Source organism: Eumetopias jubatus, unplaced genomic scaffold, assembly GCF_037043125.1.
Source record: "Eumetopias jubatus isolate StellerSeaLion01/CBP00866 unplaced genomic scaffold, mEumJub1_p1.0 scaffold_4, whole genome shotgun sequence".
NCBI lineage: Eukaryota > Metazoa > Chordata > Mammalia > Carnivora > Otariidae > Eumetopias > Eumetopias jubatus.
In genome coordinates, this window is record NW_028274810.1 from 145,994,905 (window position 1) to 146,015,866 (window position 20,962).

General features: G+C 41.8%; 1 protein-coding gene across 2 annotated transcripts in view; it reads right to left on the reverse strand.

Annotated features, from left to right (window-relative positions):
• The window catches only part of POP1 (POP1 ribonuclease P/MRP subunit), a 36,071-nt gene extending 15,188 nt beyond the window's left edge, over nt 1–20,883 (reverse strand). The window contains exons 1-11 of one of the 2 annotated variants that reach the window (XM_028113249.2): nt 20,796–20,883; nt 15,473–15,616; nt 13,067–13,234; nt 11,937–12,112; nt 10,001–10,249; nt 8,206–8,293; nt 7,593–7,780; nt 6,269–6,525; nt 6,051–6,144; nt 2,987–3,098; nt 2,306–2,425 (exon numbers count right to left, since the gene is read on the reverse strand). In XM_028113249.2, coding sequence (XP_027969050.2) covers nt 2,306–2,425; nt 2,987–3,098; nt 6,051–6,144; nt 6,269–6,525; nt 7,593–7,780; nt 8,206–8,293; nt 10,001–10,249; nt 11,937–12,112; nt 13,067–13,234; nt 15,473–15,614 — 1,594 coding nt within the window. In that variant the 5' untranslated portion in view covers nt 15,615–15,616; nt 20,796–20,883. Of the gene's footprint in view, nt 1–2,305; nt 2,426–2,986; nt 3,099–6,044; nt 6,145–6,268; nt 6,526–7,592; nt 7,781–8,205; nt 8,294–10,000; nt 10,250–11,936; nt 12,113–13,066; nt 13,235–15,472; nt 15,617–20,795 lie in introns of both variants that reach the window. The other variant, XM_028113238.2, reaches the window with a different exon arrangement.
• Nucleotides 20,884–20,962: the final 79 nt, after the last annotated feature.

A 20,962-nucleotide genomic window follows, 5' to 3' on the forward strand; every position in this document is an offset into this window, starting at 1 on the left:
CTGGGTGTCCTACAATTCACATCGATTCTGACACTAACCTACCTGGAGATGGGTGTCAGATCCCACAGGTTAAGGGCTCAGTCCCACAAGACTGCCCCTTCTTTGGATGCCAGCTGCAAGTCCCTGGTCTCCTATACTTCTGAGCAGGTGGCTAGAAATTGGTCTCACCTATGACCCCCTCCTCAAATGCAGTAATTTGCTAGAATGGCTCCCAGAACTCAAGAAAACAGTTTACTTACTCCATTATTGTTGTTTTGTTTTTTTTTTAATTAAAAGATTTAACTCAGAAAGAGCCAGATGGAAGAGATGCACAGGGTAAGGTATGAGGGAATGAGGTCCTGGCCCTCTTCTGACTCACCACCCTCCCAACGCCTCCAAGTGTTCAGCAGACTGGAAGTTCTCTGAACCCCAACTGTGTAAGATTTTTACAGAGGCATAATCAATTAAATCATTGCCCGTTGACAAAGTCAAGCCCTCACCCCCGTGCCCGCTCCCAGAAGCAGGTCTGGGTGGGGCGGGGGTAGAAGTGGCCCAGAAGTCCCAACCCTCTAACCCTGTGGTTGGGGTGGTTGGTCCCCCGGTAACCAGCCCACCATTCCTAGAGACTTTCCACCTCATCAACATAAAGGTTGTGACTGAAAGGAACTTCAATGAATAAGAAAAGCCGCTCCTTTAGCCTTTCAGGCTTTAAGGCTGTTATCACTTAGGGAATTACAAGGATTTTAGGAGCTATATGCCAGGAAAGGGGCAGCTGCACAGTGGCCTAAGTACGTATTTCTTGTTATAATCGCGGTATCACAGTCATACACCCCCTTTCTTCAGAATCCTCTCGTTTCCAGCACACGTAAGACGATGGTTTGTTCTCCAAATCAGGCAAACCCTTCTTTACAGTTTAAGTAGCACCAAAATTGGTGTTTTGTCCGAGTCAAAATAGGCAGAGGATGACTTCAGATATAGGAAGAGAAACTGGAAGTACATCGGAGGATTAAGTTTTCGATCATCATGACATGAGATTCTTCCAAGGATCAATCTTTTATTAACTGACACAGCTCATCAAAGTAGATTTCTAACTTTAGTTTTAAATTATCATCCTAGATGATATGTTACATTTGTTAGGAATATTGGTATAATTCTAGCTCCTCAAAAAGTCTACTTCTTTATGTAGCTCACGTACCAATACTTCTTCAATGAAATTACCTAAAACAGGTTTTAATAAAATACAAGGACTACCAAGATGGTAGGCTTTTATAGAAATTAAATCATGTGTTTCAAGGTAGACTTTAATTATCCTGGGACTAATTCATATTAAGATAAAAGCCTTAAAAAGGATTTAATACATAACTGCCTCATTCCAAAAAAGGATCTGAAGCAGTGAGGGAAAGTAAGTGGAGTTTAAACTACAGCTTTAAGGCAGATGACAGTCAACGTTTAATGCTTAGTCGACACTGCAACTTTTAGGGTTGCACCAGACAATAATGTCATTAAAAAAGAAAAGAGGCAACAACTCATTGAGTAATGTCTGAAGCTCCATAATTAACTAACCTGCCTACAGATCTTCAAACTCTCTCTCTTCCAATCCACCTTTCATGTAAAGTTCTGACAGACTAATAATAAGCTATTAACTACATGTGGAGGTTAAAAAAAAGAAACTGAAGTTATTACTACACATACCTGTATTTTTCATCTCAAAATCCAGAAGGTAATTTTAATGATTCTCCCAATTAATAGTGTTTAAATGACAGTAAATACAGTGCGATATTATCACCATTGTTGCAAATCCCAGATCAGACTAAAATTTTAGCTGGCTCCTACCCACCTTCCAACGCCACCCCTGCCCAACAACCTCCCACAGGCCACTCTACTGAGTCTAAACCAAGATATCTTACCCTTCAGCACCTGGGATGGCCTTGCCAGGATTCGAACCTGGATCATCTGTATGGTCAGACAGAGGCTTCCAATGAGCACAAGACCAACTGCGGGTGCAGATCCCTTCCTCACAATTAAAATTCTGAAATGCCAGGCATTTTCAGAGACCCCAGTTTGCAGAAAGACAGGTTTTACCAGATACTAAAAAAAAGAACTCAGGGAGAAAAAATGAACATAAGGATCAGGCTACATGTCTCCTAGCTAAAAGATACTTCCATACACACCATCTCCTTTGGTCATAATCACCGTGAAAGGGAGGCAGGTAAAGATCACCCTAACTTTTTACAAATGAAGTTAATGCAGAGGTATCAGAACTCTTCTCATGGGACTAAACTACTCAAAATGGTAAGGAAAACCAGGGGTGTCCTAGAAACTTTACCTTGGCATTTTTCTGGATTGGGCAAAACTTTGGACCTCTTCTGAGGCAAATTTACTCGAGGATCCCCAACTGTCAGTCCCAAAATAGTACCGGCCGGAATTTCTGCGGGTGATGTTATTCCTTTAACAAAAACAAAAACAAAAAACCAAGCTTTTACATCATTCACAATATATACATATTTGCTTGTATTTTCAAATTTTTTAATAAAAATTTCTTCTTGGACTATTAAAAAACACATATTCTTCTTTTGTCCCATTAATACTTTTAGAGAGTAAATTAACATTCGTAAACAGTAACGTTCCTTACCAAAAACAGTAACATAATAGATTATTTTACAACACGAGCATGGATATTTTCATCAGTGATAACTACAGCAGCTTCACACACAAGCTTAATTGTGTACAGCTAAGTATAGACCTCAGTTTAGTACCTGGTCTATGCATTTACCTATCATATCAGAATGCCAGTTATTCGGAATGCTAACAGAAACTCAAATAGAGTTTCCTAGGTGCCCTAAGTCAGGCACCTCTCTTCCATGTTCTCTTGCCATATTACAACAAGAAGTTACAAGTTAAAAAGCACTGCTCTGTGTAGTTAGCCCCACATTAGAACACTCTTTTAGCCCACTTCCCACTCCGCCCTTCTTCCCCAAGCCACCCAGTCAGTATTCCCTCTGAATACCTCCCAACAACTCAAAAACGGCTTCTTGTCTGTGATGAAGGGAAACGCTATCAGGATTCTTACAGGTTTCAATCCACCAGTGGTGAGGTGTCTTCTCTGTGTCCTCTCCCTCCTGAAAAATAACAACTCCTATTCACCAAATAATGAATCAGACCTGATCATTTTGTTATGGCTGAGAGATGTGGGCAACTGCCACCATATTTAACACAATAATTCACACCAGCCTAACTACTCTTCCAATTAGAGGCAACGACATACACTTCTCTCAAGATTTCACACACTAAAACCCACAGCCCTGGTTTCCAGAGAGACCCCGGCGTTCTTCTCTCCTTACACTCCTGACAAGAGGCTTGCTCCTTGCTCCTCTCCCACTACTGCCAAGTGCATACCAATTTAAGCAGTAACACCCTCCCCGCCCAAGAAAAACCAAACCCAGACTGTTTGAAGCAATCTGCGGCAAACGAATATCTTATAATTACATTATTCCTAGAAACTTCAAACAAGATAAACAAATATTTTACTTATATTTTTCCCAGACAGAACCAGGAACTGAGCAAGGTTTCAAAAAGCACCTCAGGGGTGCCTGGCTGGCTCAGTCAGAAGACAGTGCGACTCTTGATCTCGGGGTCATGAGTTCGAGCCCCACGTTGGGTATAGAGATGACTTAAATGAATAAAAAACTTAAAACTTAAAACAAAACAAAAAGACAAAAAAAGCACCTCAGCACCAGGTGCACACCAAGAAAGAGAACCTACAGCCATGATTCACACTGAAGTTCACTGAAGGAGGATATGCTCCTACACATTCTACAGAAGCAACCTGTGAACATACGGGCTATTTACCTCACAGAAACTCAGGTAGTATAGCTTGTGGGTTTAAAGTACAGGCTCTAGAACCAAACTTCTTAGGTTCAAATCCTCCCTGAGCAACTGATTAGCTAGAGTAGAGCCCCTACTCTGTGCCAAGCACTGTGCTAAGCACTGGGGACAGAGTCCTTGCCATCACGAAGTTCAATGTGAACATCGCATAAGTACACAAGCGAATCTAGACATAAACTGAGGAAATGTGCAAAATGCAATGAAATATAATACAATTTATATCATTTAACTTGGGGGTCAGGAAGGGATTCCAGAGGGAAATGATACAGAGGCTGAAATCTGAAGAATAAGGAAGGTTTAGCAAAGCAGAGAGGGGGTGGGGGCAGAAAGTTCAGCCAGGTAGAGAAAAAGCAGGTGTGAAGGCTTTAAGGGAGCGGAGACCTGACATATTCTAGAACCTGAGAGGCTAGCATGGCTGAGCTGCGGATGTGGAAAGACAGACCAGAGAGGCAGGAAGGCACAAGAGAATGCAGTCACGTGAAGGGCTGTGGATTTCACCACAAATACAGTAAGAAGCTATTCAAAAGCTTTTAATCGGGGAAGTGACATGATGTGAATCAATTGTTAAAAGATCAATCTGTTTCCTGCGTGGAGGATGGAGTGAAAAGAAGGAAGAGCAGAGGAAGTGAGGAAGCTGCTTCAGTGTGCAGTCAAGAGACACAGTGGCTGAGGCAGGTGTGGAAGCAACAGAAGGCAGACAGAAGTAGCCTTTGACTTTTAAAGTATCTTTCTTCTAACAGCTCAAAATCTGTTCCGACCTAACATCTTATTTGACCCTGTCAAATCTGTGAGAGGCACCGGCATGGAAGGGTTAGTTGCACTAACACTGGGAAACAAACCGAATCTGAACCCGGAGTGTCTGATTCCTAAACTCGTCGCTCTTCTCTAGACCTGTGTGGTCAACTTGGTAGCCGATGGCCACAGAGAGCTATTTCTATTTAATTTCTAGTTAATTAAAATTAAATGAAGGTACAAATTCAGTTCCTCAGTCACACTAGCCACATTTCAAGTGCGCAAGAGCTACATGTAGCTAATGGCTACCATACTCGGCGCCACAGAAGAATATCATCCTTGCAGAAAGTTGGACAGTGCCGCACCAGACACATTGCTCTTAACCTTTTAGGGATCACAGACCCTTAAAATTAGCCCCAGAGAACCCTTGTACACTGCTGGAGGGAATGCAAGCTGGTGCAGCCACTCTGGAAAACAGTATGGAAGTTCCCCATAAAGTTAAAAATAGAGTTACTCTACGACCCAGCAATTGCTCTACTAGGTATTTATCCAAAGGATGCAAACATAGTGATCCGAAGGGGCACCTGCACCCCAATGTTTGTAACAGCAACGTCCACAAGAGCCAAACTATGGAAAGAGCCCAGATGTCCATCGACAGATGAATAAAGACGATGTAGTATATATATACAATGGAATATTACTCAGCCATCAGAAAATGAAATCTTGGCACTTATAACAATGTGGATAGAACTAGAGTGTATTATGCTAAGTGAAATCAGTCAGTCAGAGGAAAACAAATACCATATGATTTTACTCATATGCGGAATTTAAGAAACAAAACAGAGGATCACAGGGGAATGGAGGGAAAAATAAAACAAGACGAAATCAGAGAGGGAGACAAACTGTAAGAGACTCTTAACCATAGGAAACAAACTGAGGGTTGCTGGAGGGGAGGAGAGTGGGGGGATGGGGTAAGTGGGTGATGGGCATTAAGGAGGGCACGTGATATAATGAGCACTGGGTGTTATATACAACTGAACTCTACCTCTGAAACTAATAATACACTATACGTAAATGAATTTAATTGAAACTAAACTAAAAAAAAAAAAACAAAAAAAAACAGCCCCAGAAAGTATGCACCAAACAAGTACAAACAAACAAAAAACAGCACACACTTTCAGTAATTTTAAGGGCTCTGTTACCCATAAAACACAAAACTCACAGACTACAAGGATAGTCTGCATTTAAATAAGAAAAAGTCAGTTTACTTATTAGATTCGCTGAGATCTGTACTCCTAGAAGTGAAAGATGATGACATATTTGATAATAAGCACAGGTAGAGAAATAAACATTTATAGACCATGACCCCAATGCTACCGAAGTATGTTAGGTTTCACAAATTTGCTAAGAAGGACATGAGTGGAATAAAGCACCACAGTCACACTGACTCTTACGGTCTGGACAGAAGCAGCTTTTAGCGCCTCAGTCAGGATGGAGTGGGAAAGTGGACCGATCAACCGGAGCCTGTTCATCTCCATCGTCAAATCACTGAAAGAGAGAAAAGGTCTTAAGATGGAAACTTCCATCATATACAGTGTCTGAGCCACTGGTGAAAACAGAGCAAGTCTTCACTAAAATTGTTCAGTGGGTTCAGAGCAAATTCAGCCTGTACCTGATTATAATGCCTGTGGCTGGAGAGATCCAAGAAGATGGTTGATGTGGATCTCTAGTTCCATCACCGATGACTTTTTTAACAGGTTTAGCATTTTCTCCATCATCTTTCCATTTTCTTTTCTTGCCAATTTTTTCATCAGGCAGTACAGTTTGGCTTTTTTCTTCGGATGTTGTCAGCAGGAGGCTGGGGATGCAGACGGCTGATTTGACGGGTTCCACACACTGGCACGCTGCTTTGAGTTCCTCTAAAATATCCTAAGGAAATATTGAAACACTTCAGGTGGTTTAGTTCATGTTATTTTTTACTCCTTTTAAAAAATTTACATCTTGGGCGCCTGGGTGGCTCAGTTGGTTAAGCGGCTGCCTTCGGCTCAGGTCATGAGCCCAGGTCCTGGGATTGAGCCCCGCATTGGGCTCCATGCTCAGCGGGAAACCTGCTTCTCCCTCTCCCACTCCCCCTACTTGTGTTCCCTCTCTCCTGTCTCTCTCTGTCAAATAAATAAATAAGAAATTAAAAAAAAAAAAAATTTATATCTTTATCCACAAATTAAATGAAATTCAGCATTATCAAAAAGTTTTCTGGGGCTTCTAAACAGTGCAAGGCATTTGAAACAAAAAAACTCCTAAGTGTCAGGGGTGCCTGGGTGGCTCAGTCGGTTAAGCGTCTGCATTCGGCTCAGGTCATGATCCTGGGATCGAGTCCCACATCAGGCTCCTTGCTCAGCAGGAAGCCTGCTTCTCCCTCTGCTCTCTGCTTATGCTTTCTCTCTTCCTCTCTCTAACAAATTAAAAAAAAAAAAACCTTAATAAAATAAAATCTTTAAAAAAAACTCCTGTTTATGAAGATTAATGAAAACAACATGACTACTCTGAGCAATTAACATTTTTTTGAAAATGAGATTAAAGAGAAAATTTATAGCCTACCATATAAAAGCAGTGAATAGACCAAAAAATAAATAAATAAATGAATAAGAGAGATTAAAAATCATCAGAATTACTAAAAACAGTTTCTCATCATCAAAGAGGCTCTGACAAGCACCTAGATACCAGTGAATTCAGGCCTCGTAGGAGCATTAGACCAATGCAGCATTTCAAGCCACTGCATAATACGTTGGGTTTTCATCTCTACTTTCACTATGGCTTACTAAAAAGTGAAAGGTCAAGGTTTGCTTCATTTCATATTCACATAACATTCTTCCTTATATTCAAATACCAAGCTATCAGCCCAACTCTCATACTATTTAAATTTCCGAAGCACTGATTTCAATGGTAATTAAAAATGCAGCAACAGAGTCTCGAGGAAATAATCTCAAGGATTATACCTGTTTAAGCGTTGGATGAAGCCAGATCCACAACTGCCTGCTCTCAGAAGTGTGACCGGGGATCCTCTCAGACTTCCAAATAAATGTGACAGGCCCCAACATCTCTCGAGGGTATTTGTTTGCCCGATAAAGCAGGACGCTACCTTGGCGCTTCCCAGACAGGCAGTGAACTGCCGCAAAAGTCAGTCCTGACATAAACAAAGACAAAATGCCATGATCTCCAGTGCTGGGATGGCAGTGTCATCTCCCGATCGCCCTACTGTTACTTGTTGTCTATCTCCATGAGGGATGAGGTGCTGGTTTTGATCACTGCACAGATCAAAGCCTGGCACACAGTAAGTTCTCAATCAACAGTGAATGAATGATTTAATGAGGTTTGAGTTTCTGCCCAACTGAACTCACTCCACCAGAACAGGAGCTCTCTCACTTTACACCTGACAATGTTAGAAATGATTTGAAACCACCCTACCTTCCCCAACATTAACACACTCCCTGGGAACAAGAACTGTCTCACACATTTTGAGATATGTTTAAATTCCAAAATGCTTAGTTGCTCGTGACCTGAATAAATATGCAAAGACTAAAATAGCGCTCAGCTTTGAAACACGTTTACCTGCATCTATGCTACACATCAGAGAAAGTGCCTTCAGTATTTCTTCCTCTTTGCCCTTCAACTCCAAACAACAGTAGTAGGATAAATCCTGCACCGAGGGAGAGACATAATTAAATACTTAGGAAGTGACATGGGGGAAAACTGTGAGAAGCCAAAAGCCACATCAGAAAAACTTCTACAGGTCCACAACACAGACCAAATTGCTAAAGCTATCATTTCATAAGTCAAAATCTGAAGCCTGTCTATTCCTAGGACATTAGTAAATGTTCTTAAACCAATCGAAAGCAAAATCAAAATGAATTTTCATTTAAAATGTTAAGTTATGGTGTCCTTTTCGGAAAGAAAATCTGCGGGTACGCCTGGCTGGCTCAGTCAGAGTTTGCTGGAAGCAAGCTAAATGTCCATTGTTGGATAAACAGATAAACCAGATGCGGTATCACACACAATGGAGTACTACTATTCAGCGTCAAAAATGAGGGAATTCCAGCACATGGTACAACATGGCTGAACCTTGAAGACATTATGTTAAGTGAAATAAACCAGTCTCAAAAGGATAAATATTGTGTGATTCTACTTATATGAGGCATCTAGAATGATCAAATTCCTAGAGACAGAAAATAGAATGGTGGTTGCTGGAAGCAAGAGGGTGGGCAATGGGGAGTTATTGTTTAATGGGGGTAGTTTCAGTTTGGGAAGATGAAAAAGGTCTGGAGATGGATGGTGATCATAGTTACACAACAACGTGACTACAGTTAATGCCACAGAACTGTGCACTTCAAAATAATTAAAGGGGGTGCCTGGCTAGCTCACTCCATAGAGCATGCAACTCTTGATCTCAGGGTTTTAAGTTCAAGCCCCACATTGGGTGTAGAGATTACTTAAAAATAAAATCTTAAAAAAGAAAATAATTAAAGTGGTAAAATTTGATGTTGTGTATACTTTACCACAATTTTTTTTAAAGGTTCTTATATTGATTATTCTGCTATATTGCTCTCAAGATCTTGGTATCAGACAATCTCAATATCCATGGCTTTCAAAACTTGGCCAAAGCTTCCAGTTAAGGAATGAATAGGTCATGGGGATAAAAGCACAGCATAAGGAATACAGTCAATGATACCGTAAGAGCACTGTGTGGTGACACAGGGTAGCTATGCTGTGGTGAGCGCAGCATAACAGAGAGAGAAGCCGAATCACTATGTTGTACACCTGTGACTAATATCACATTATGTGTCAACTATACTCAGATAAAAAAGTTAAAAAAAAAAATCTGGCCAAGGTCATCCTGCCATCCAGACAGACCCTCTGCAAAGAGCAAATTTCTAAGTATGTACTGGAAGAGAGAGAGCAGTGGATTTAGCAACTGGGGGAGGGGTGAGGGACAAGATAAATACTATTACCAGGCTCTAAAACGGTCCTCTCAAAAAATTTAAAACAAACTTCCTAGCATCCCACCGAATCCTAAGCATCTAGAACAGCATTTCTGAACACAGCTGTAAGGGCACACAAATTCATTTGTTGTAGAGGAACGACTGCTAAGTGAATCAATGCTAAAGAAATCTCGAACATGAGCACCCAGACCCGCAGGAGCCCGTTCTCACGCGCTTCTCCTGAACCAACCTCACCTTCCTGCTAGCCTCGGTCTCACTCTCCATCTTTATCCCACCGTTCTTCCCTCTGACCTGACTTCCTTCGCCTCCCCGACTCCCCCACTGCCTTACCCCTTAGGGCTGAGCCCAGACATCACTTCCATTTTGTCTCAACAAAAAGAAAAAGAAAACAAGTCAGAAAAGCATACCTGAAGGAGGCAACGGTTTGTCATGGCTCGGTAGCAGGCTCTGTGGCTCTTCACCGTCGGCCTCTCCCCAAGGCAGTAGCCCCACTTCTTGACCATGTGAAACCGCTTGGCGTGCCAGATGTGAGTTTCTAACCATATGTTCTTCTTTTGCCTACGGTTAAATTCTAGCACCCATTTTTTGTGACATCTTCGAGCTTTATGGCATTTATTCTTTGAATGTTCTTTTTTCTGATGTACTGCTTTCTCGGCCTGTGGTTTCAAGGAGAGAGGCAGATGCTAGTTTGTAACTATCTCAAAACAAAGTTACATGTGAGGAATTCAAACAACTAACTTTAGATTAAGTGGATTCCATTAGTATGCTTAATTTTTTTTTTTAAAGATTTTATTTATTTGAGAGAGAGAAAGAGAGAGCAAAGCAGAGGGAGGAGCAGAGGAAGAGGGGGAAACAGACTCCCCGCCAAGCAGGGAACCCGACATGGTGCCTGATCCCAGGACCTGGAGATCATGACCTGAGCCGAAGGCAGACGCTTAACCGACTGAGCCACCCAGGCGCCCCAGTATGCTTATTTTTTTTAACTTATGTCTCCAAAGAAAGAGCACAAGGGGAGGCAACAGAGTGAAGATTTCAGAGACGGGCAAACTTAGAGAGGAAGCACTTATCACTTATTAACTGGGCAAGCTTTGTGGACTATGAGGATTAGAATAATTATAACAGGCTCCACACAGTAACACAAGCTTACTGTGGCTATTCATATTAGAGAGCAAGAAAATAAATCAGATGCTAGCTTTTTTGTTACTGGTTTTACTGTATTTTTAACCTCTGAGATTAGAACTAAACACAAAACATAGGATGAAAAGTATAAAGTGAGGAAAACCTACATATTTCATGTTGGTTAGGTCCTAAGAGACAAATGCCAAACTGATCACTGGGAAACAAACCTTACATTACATCTAGAAAGCACAAAACTCCTGTTCAGTTTTCACTCTTAATCTCCTTCATAGCTGAGCAAAACTTTTGTGGGGGGAAAAAAACAAAAACAAAAACAAAAACTCTTCCCCCTTAGTCTGTGGGCCGCTAAGGATAAAGACTCTATGTTGATGAACTCTAACCCCACCCCCAGTATAGTACCAGTACACTGAAGGCACTTCATGGGGAACTTTTGAATCAATTAGCAAAGACATGGGAAGCTTAGACAATCTGACAATGCCCAAGCCAAGGATTTTGGTGAAGCCAAAAACAACTAGACTTGAACAAAAATTAAATCCAAGTTTCAAGTTTTCAACATTGAAAAAGTCAAAAGGCAAACACCAGGTATTGATGCTGCTTTTTTTCTTAACCTTCCAACTTCGAGCTGGCCACACCCCCAAAATGCAGAATTAAAATCGCTTATATGGTAAGGTCAGGATTACATTTTAAATCTGGCAGGGGACCAGGGGCGCCTGGGTGGCTCAGTCATTAAGCATCTGCCTTCGGCTCAGGTCATGATCCCAGGGTCCTGGGACTGAGCCCCGCAACAGGTTCCCTGCTCCGCGGGAAGCCTGCTTCTCCTCTCCCACTCCCCCTGCTTGTGTTCCCTCTCTCGCTGTGTCTCTCTCTGTCAAATAAATAAATAAAATCTTTAAAAATAAGTAAGTAAATAAATAAATCTGGCAGGGGACCGTCAACTATTGAATGCCATTAAAAGGGCTTCCAACCTGAAACCAATTAAAAAAAAAAAGTAGGAAAAAAAAAGAAAGGGCTTTCAAACACTATGTGTAATATCAACTGCCTGCTAATTAGCTAGCAAGGGGGGTTGGGGGGGATCATGATTAAACCAAAAAAATATGCAAAATGAGCATGTTGCTTTTGGTTTTCATTTTAATTCTATTAGGTTAACACGTTTCAATTTCTTTTACGAACTACTAACTTAAACATTTACAGTAAGTGAAACCATACCTCTTTTTGGGCAATCTCCTGCAACCGCCTGGGAAGGCGCTTGACATTGTGGCTCATGGCTCTCCGTCTCATGTGCCGGGGCAGGGTCTGGAAAACCAGCGAATTAGAAGACTTCTGGGTCACTGCTTTCAACATAGCACTGATTTCAGCAGCTCGGGCTTGAGCAAAAGTAGAAGCTGCCGACAAAACAGCACCATCATTAAAGACAAGTCTTGAATCCATACTTCTGGTAGATCTCAGAAGGAAGAGAGATTTGAAGTACATGAGCTTACAACTCACCCACCACCTGAACCCCCAATTAGATTAATACCAACGGTGGTTATTTCTGTATTATCAGATTATGAAACTATTGTTTCAACTTTTCTTTTCTACAAGGATTCAGTGTTACTTTTCTAATCAGATAAAAAGTTTAAAAGCAAGTTTACAAAGAATTTCTTAAAACAGAGGTCTACGTGCAATATAATCTCGAACATTTTTAAGTGCAACAATCACACAAGAAAACAAAGAAAAAGCAAGATTTTAACAATGGTTGTGACTTCAAGGTTTTTTTTTTTAACATTTTCTGCTTTTTCCAAATATGTAGCCATAACTATTACTAGTTTTCCTTATAGAAAAACAGAATTTTTTGGAAGTAAACAGAAGGCACAGAGATTAGAAGGCACACCTTAAGAATATAGGGTTATGGGATAGCAGGGGTGACTGGAGACAAGGTCGGAAGGGGTCTGGAGACAGGTATTTAAAGGCCTTAGTTACCCTTGGAGTGCATTAAATTTGGTTTCATCTTTGGAGAATGTGTGCTGAGGAGTATAGATTTTATATTTAAAAAAGGGGTGGGGGAAGGGCAAAGATTTTAGGACAAAAAGGAACAGTTCACAGATATGGACTTAGAAGAAGAGGAAGAGGAAAAAAGAAACAGAAGAGGGGAGAGCAATTAGGTTCAAGGAAGCTACAAACAAAGTCCAGGCTGGAGGCAAGAAGGTCCCAACGTGGAAGGAGGAGAGCAGAGAGACGCAGGGGCAGGGCCGAGACAGAGAGCCCTGGAAATCTGGCTGCGTTAGAAACAGAGAGCTCGTCGTTAGACACAGAGAGCTCATCGTATAATCAAACTTCACTTCTTCACAAACACCTACCAGTTATATACTTGGGAATCTCCTGAGACGTGCCCTCGGGACCTGCTTTCCATCCTCCCTTCTTTTTAAACATTATTTTGGAGGAAGACTGTTCCTTCACATCAGGATCGACCGGGGAATGGTGGGTCATTTTGGTTTGCCGCTGTCGTGAAGTTCCAGAAAAAGGCTCTAGTTTATTTTCAAAAAGAAAACAAAAAGAAGTATGTCAGCCTTACCAAGGATCTGGATTACAGTGGAGAACACCATTTGCTGGGTGGCAATACTAATCATGTTTTTAATCCTAAAACCACCCTGTAAGGTGGCTATTACTATCTTCCCTAAGGGAATCTCGGATGGGGAGGTGAATTACCTTGCCCAAGGTGATGTTGCTAGCAGGCAGCACACTGGCTAATCTTGTGAGCCCAACTTAACCTTGCATATAACTGATACAAGGGATCTTTTCTCCAAATAGTACAGATTTTAAATCTAAGCTCCCTTAAATGCTACAATTTACATGATTTTGTATATTCAGTCTTTTATCATAAATCTCTGGCACATTCAAGTTGGGAGCCTGTGCTAAAGTAAAGAAAGAAAGAAAAGCAAAGTCCCTAGGAGTGCCTGGGTGGCTCAGTCGTTTAAGTGTCTGCCTTCGGCTCAGGTCATGGTCCCAGGGTCTTGGGATGGAGCCCTGCATTGGGCTCCCTGCTCCACGGGAGGACTGTTTTTCCCTCTCCCCCTCCCTGGCATGTGTTCCCTCTCTCTAGCTGTGTCTCTCTCTGTCAAATAAATAAATAAAATCTTAAAAAAAAAAAAAAGGAAAGTCTCTATACCAATGTCTTGGCATGGAAACCACTGACTTTAAGACAATATCAAATCCCTGTCTGCAAATGGAGGGAAAGATCAGTAGAGAATTTTATGGTGTTCCAGCTTATTTCCATCATAGTGTTAATTATTAAGCCCCTGTAAACCATGAAACATGTTACAAAGTTTGTCACTGGGAGGTTTAAATGAGATAGTATGTGTGAAGGCTTATTACATGGCATAGTAGGCATCAACTGCTGGATCTGAATCTAAATCTTATGAATATGAGTCTAAAACTTACTTAATCAGACCCAGTGCACACTCTTCTTTAAAGGGTCCCCCAAAAGTCTTTAGTCACCTGATTGCTGTCTTCCCAAACTGGCATTTTCTATTGCTACACAATGAACACTATTACCTTCATATCACCCTATAAGGTTCTATAATCAGCACACAAGTTAAATGCAGATACAATAAACACACTGTCCTTCTTTTAGGAAATAAAATAGTGTAATTTTTTTTAAAGATTTATTTATTTATTTATTTATTTATTTATCTATCAGAGAGTGAAAGCACAAGCAGGGGGAGTGGCAGGCAGAGGGAGAAGCAGGCTCCCCACTGAGCAGGGAGCCCACTACAGGGCTCAATCAGTCCTGGGATCATGACCTGAGCTGAAGGCAGATGCTTAACCAACCAACTGAACTACCTGGCATCCCTAAAATAGTGTAATTTAATAGTAATTGTGTTAAGGTAGAGATATACCAGCTCTAAGATACATACAGCCAATTCTTATTCCCAGTAGTTATGCACTATAAAGTCACAAAGAACACTGAATAAGCAAATACTGAAGCACTGTTCCTGGAGGAAATACACACACACACACACACACACACACACACACACACACACACATCACATCAATTGCAATCTCATATCATAAAAACAACTCATCCTGGTACATTGTATCCTTTATTTACAAAGGAAAAAAGAGATTCAGAAGTGCTAAGTGATCTGCCTGAGGCTGCCCACAACAGGAACTCAATCCCCAGTCAGAGAGGGAGCTCCCTGTGTTCTGCTGCACCGCCCTGCTACAGTCTCCCCACTCTGGTCATCTCTGTAAGAAAGCAGAAGCAAGAAGGCAGCTGGGAACCTCAGCTAAGAACGTCCACATGGGGTGACTCAAATTTTTCCCTCTCTTTGCAAGTCCACGAATGGGTTACAAATCAGCTTAGCGACTAGATGAATTTGCAAGTACAAAATGTGTGAATAAAGAGGGTCAACTGTATCTGTTTTTAATGCAGGTCATTTACTATTTAAATAGTAACTATCAAAAAGAGCTGACAAGGGGCGCCTAGGTGGCTCAGTCAGTTAAGCGTCTGCCTTCAGCTCAGGTCATGATCTGGGGGTCGTGGGATTGAGCCCCAAGTTGGGCTCCCTGCTCAGTGGGAAGTCTGCTTCTTCCTTTCCCTCTGCCCCTCCCCCTGCTCGTGTGCTCACGCTCGTGTGCTCACGCTCGTGTGCTCACGCTCGTATGCACGTGCTCTCTCTCGAATAAAGTAAAAATCTTAAAAAAAAAAACAAAAGCATTTTGATCCAAACAGAGTGGCGAGAGTACTGTGTGTCTCTTACCTTGTTTTTGAGCTTGGAAAGGTCTCCCACCTCCATTATGGTACTTTGTGCTCCTTTCGGCCACAAAGCCAGAAGATAAAGTCACATTAGTGGGCTGGTTTCTCATTTTCTTAGCATGTTTTCTTTCTTTTGCATTAGACATTTCTGGAAAGAAAGTAATAAATTTAGTACAAGCAAAGGGAACTTCCATGCAAAATTAAAATACATTTAGTAAATAAATATTCATGTAACTCAAAATTTGATTCTTCATTTATTATAGGTGGGCTGATGATATCAAAATATTATCACGATACTGATCTACAGCAGTGATTTATCACCAGAGGCATCTCTAGGGGAGCCATGAATGGTATTAACACCAAAAACCCAATTCAATAGGAGAAAAATAATTCTATTGATCAAAGAGACCATTATTAGTATATTTCAGATTGCATCATCAGAAAATTCAATCATATCCCAATGCTGACACAGCATAAAGTCCACTCAAAGAATGAATAATGAGGTATGAGATAAGAACCCTCTGCCACAGCAAAAATTCTTAGGTGAAACAAGAGCCACCTGAATCAATGAAATACAATACACACTATTCTGATATGATACCCTCTACAAAAACTGAACATAAATTACTGATGCTTTCATTTCTGCCACAGAGATGAGGCCAGCTGTACCTTTATTTATTTATTTTTTTAAAGATTTTATTTATTCATTTGACAGAGAGAGACACAGCGAGAGGGAACGCAAGCAGGCGGAGTAGGAGAGGGAGAAGCAGGCTTCCCGCTGAGCAGGGAGCCCAATGCGGGGCTTGATCCCAGGACCCTGGGATCATGACCTGAGCCGAAGGCAGACGCCTAACAACTGAGCCACCCAGGAGTCCCTGTACCTTTAATATGTAACAGCCAAAAGATTGCACTTTAAAATAAGGATAAAGGACAAAACCCTCGGGGAGCCTGATGGCTTTACTCAGTAGTTTGCAACTCTCAAACTCAACAAGCCCCTTTTTCTTTTTCTTTTTTTAGATTTATTTATTTGAGAGAGAGAAAGAGCAGTGGGGAACAGGCAGAGAGAGAGGGAGAGAGTTTTGGGCAGACTCCCTGAGTGTGGAGTCTGACGAGGAGCTCCATCTCAAGACCAAGATCATAACCTGAGCCGAAATCAAGAGTCAAACACTTAACTGACTGAGCCACCCAGGCGCCCCTTCCCCCTTTTTTCTGAATGGTTTGAAACACCTGTTTTCTATTTTGAAATGAAATTCATTAATAACATAACCTACTAGACACATAACTTTTACCAATATATACCCTATAATATGGCCCTGACTATAACATAAAGGAGAACTAAATAACAAAATAATGTGTACTTTCTGTATGTAAGTATTTCACCACTACTGGGTGACGTTATATAACAGGGAGGTATTCTGAACTCGGGTATAATCAGCACAACATAAGCACCAGTACAAGCACGGGTACAATCTGTCAAGCTGGAAAAGAAGCCTGGAAGCCCCCATGCCATAGGCATTAACTCTGTTCTTACTGACTATAGAGAAATCTGAAGAATCCTGTGCAAAGGAGAGCAGCTCAGAGTAGCAGAGCCAAGCCATTCCCAAAGCATTTCAGTATTTTTATACTAGTCTTTCCTGGTACCTATACAGAGAATTACCACGAATGCCTATGGCATGGGAAGCCCCCATGCCATAGGCATTAACTCTGTTCTTACTGACTATAGAGAATCTGAAGAATCCTGTGCAAAGGAGAGCAGCTCAGAGTAGCAGAGCCAAGCCATTCCCAAAGCATTTCAGTATTTTTATACTAGTCTTTCCTGGTACCTATACAGAGAATTACCACGAATGCAACAAAGGTACAGTAATACAGCGGGTTGTACTGTGCCTCAAAGAGAAGGCAGCAATGCCACTGGTGACACAGTTTTCCAAACTACTTTACCCCTTGGTAAAGTAGCAAAAGGAGGGGAGGGGTAGGGAGGATAGTCTTGTTTTGATTTATTGCATTCTTGGAAAATGCAGTGTATATTAAAACCATGTAACTGATCCTTTGTGCTTTTATGTAAAACAGGTATTAGGCTACTGTGGGACTTTCCTACACACTCCAGCATGTCTAACATCCCTGGGCCCTGCCTGATAAATGCCAGCAGTGTTACCCACTCATTATGCCAACCAAAAACACCTGCACAAACTAACAGACTGCCACATCAAGAATCGCACCACTCCTACTGAATGCCACTGAATTAACTACCACCCATTCACTTACCTCTTTCCCAATGCAGGGCTTCATTCAAAATTAAGAGTAACCAGTGCTGTGTAGTATTTAAGAACCCTTCCTTCGGAGTTAGAAAGATCTGGGTCAAATACCTTCCTTAACACTTTTTAGTTACATAATCGTAGGAAAGTTACTTTCCCTCTTTGAGCCTCAGTCCCCTCTATAAATGGGAATCATCACCAGGTTGCTGTGAGAATAAAGTAATGTACATAATATACTGAGCATGGCACTTTGCAAAAACTAAGGGCTTCATTTAAATTGCTATTATTCCCAAACAGAGTGAGAAGAGAGAGGAGAAGATAAAACCGAGCAGGCCAGAGTAGGCAGACTGAAATAACAGAGATTATGTCATTTCACCTTCTCATTCCATTCTGCTTTCACCTAAATGAAAGACAACTACATGTACACCCAAAACCACTTTTTTAAATTTAAAAAATATATGGGGGGGTTGTGGGGGTGGGGTGGGATTGGGGGTAGGGGGCAGCAGTCCTTTCTGCCCATGGGTCCTGTCCCCTTGTTTAATAAAACCACCATTTTGCACTACAAAAAATAAAATAAAATAAAAATAATATATATATACATATACACATGAAGTAAATGAAGTTCTGCAGAACTAGTCAGCTAGTGAATGACATGGTTCAGATCAGTCTGCATTAAGAACCATTCAGAATGATTTTACAGAACAATTTAGTTCACCTACTATTATCTGCTTAAATCAGAACTTAACCAGCAAGACAGAGCACGACCTGGGAACCCTGGTCTACTCAGCACTAGAATAGGCCAGGAGCAAGCTGGGACTCGGGGATTGGGGTAAGCTTTGATACCAGACTAAAAAATTAGCATACTGAACTAGCGGTGGTCCTCAAACAGTTCTAACACCAGAAGAGAATGAATATAGACTATATTCTTATGAGGTCTGAGGATTTTGCTTAAAAATAGCTTCCAGAAGCAATCTTAACTCTTACCTGAACAACTGGGTGAGTTTCAGTATATTATTCAGTTCTTGTGTTTCCACATTTACTCATTTAGCTTTAACAAGCACTAAATATGTGCCAGGCTTTATAAAACTGTTTTCCCCAAAATCTTCAAATAAATTGGACATATGTTTTCTCACACAGCTTACTATCACCTGGTTGACCATTTTCACCCCTTTAAAATGGACTCCAGTTTGACAACCTGGGAATTAACCAGATGATCTCTGATTTCTTCCAGATCTAAAAAGTTGGTGATTTAGACTTGATATAAAACTTACCTTAAGAATACCGGTGTCTTGGGGCAACTAGATGGCTTAGTTGGTTAAGTGTCCGACTCGGTTTCAGCTCAGGTCATGATGTGGGATGAAGTCCCTCACCTGGCTCCATGCTCAGTGCGGAGTCTGCTTTTCCCTCACCCTCTGCTCCACCCCCCACTTACACACACGCTCGCTCTCTCCCTCTCTCTCAAATAAATAAATAAGTAAATAAACAAAATCTTATTAAAAAAGAATACAGGTATCTTGTTTCACAAGAAACATTTTACACAAGTTAAATTACTTGTAATGCCCCAAGAGAGCTCCTTATTTAAAGAATCACATGGTGAATTATTTTGTAATAAAAAGCATCCCCTAATTGTCCAGTTTAATCAAATTTAACAACATTTTGGTTATCTATTCTTGCTCATTAGTTTTAGGCTGTGTGTATACAAAAGCAGCATAAGGTTGTGGCCTCCTTCCTTAAAGAATTTGGTTGTCTTAAACAGCTAACGTTTATGGAGAACTTTACGTGTCAAGCATTAGTCTACACGCCTTACTCATTCGATTCTCAAAGATTCTATGAGGGAGGTATTAGTACTACCCCCATTTTATAAATGAAGAAACTGAAGCACAGAGAGGTAACATAACCTGACTAAGGCCAATAAGATTGTAAGTGTGCTGGGAGCCAAACCAGGCGGTCTGCCTCTATTCACTATTTTTAAGACACAAAACAATTAGAGAACAAGACTACACACATTAAAAGACTAAATTTTGCAGTATAACACAATAGGACGCTGAGTAAGAAGGGAAAATGTGGATCCACAGGGAAAGCCAACGAGAAAATAGAATTTCAGTTGTTTGGAATTTGGATAGTGAAGAAAGAGTATTCAGGAATCTTCTGTGTGATGTCAGGAGTGAGGACTCTGGATGACTTGAGTGGAATGAGACAGTAGGAGAGCATAAAACTGAGTAAGCCAGGGAAACCAGACTGGAAGTTCTATTTTATTACCTGCTTGAAGCCCCAAACCAATGAAAAAGCTCTAAAGGCTCTTGAGCAGAAAGTAGGAAAACCAAACCTTTCCAGTATGTAGGACAAATGAGAAGGAATGACGAGGATCTTCTTACATTACGTTTTAGAAGCAGGGCAGGGCAGGAATCTTACCTTTTTCACAGTTGTCCCTCCAGCACCTAGCAATGTGCCTTGCACAAAATAGGGCTCAACATATATTTGTTGAATGTAAACTGCAAGCATAAATGGAGTGAAGCGTGCTTATAATACATTTATTTACAGAATGAGAAATATTTGGCCAAGTACCACTCCTTCTGACACGGCATGACTATCTGCCAAGAGACCAGCCTATCTTCTATCTTCCTTTTTGAAATCAGATCCCAGTCACCAGGGCTCGGTTCAGACCTAAGGGGAATGCGTAGAGACCCTGTGAAGCTGGAGGAGCACTCATGAATGGGAACATGGGAGGGGCGGAAGGTGGACGACGCCCAGATCTCAGCGTGGTCCCCTTAATGACCCAACTCATTCCTTCAGAGTGCCTGGCAGGACGGGGGCGCAAGCCCATTCCGAGGAAGGCATCCGCCCGGCGGGACAATACGGGGAAATGACAAACGCAGGGGGCTCGAACTCAGGGGCCGAAGGAGGCGCGGGGCGGCAAGCGGGGCCCAGGCGCAGGCTGCCAGGGAAGAGGATGGTCAGCGGGGTCTGAGCCACGGAAGACTGGGAGGAGAGCCGGGCCGGAGGGCCGGCGCGGGGCCGTCACATACTCCCCCCTAACTCGCGGACCCTGGGGGAAACCAGCCCCTCACGACCTACCTGCCAGAGGCTCTGAGGGAGGAATCCAGGGCTCCCCGGGTCAGAATGACAAGGCTCTGCAACAGCCCTCTCCGTGGAGACGTGTGCGGCGAGCAATGGCGCATGCGCCAGCGCAGTCGCGGCCTCCACGTGGCCGGGAACCTGGCTGAGACTACAACTCCCAGAAT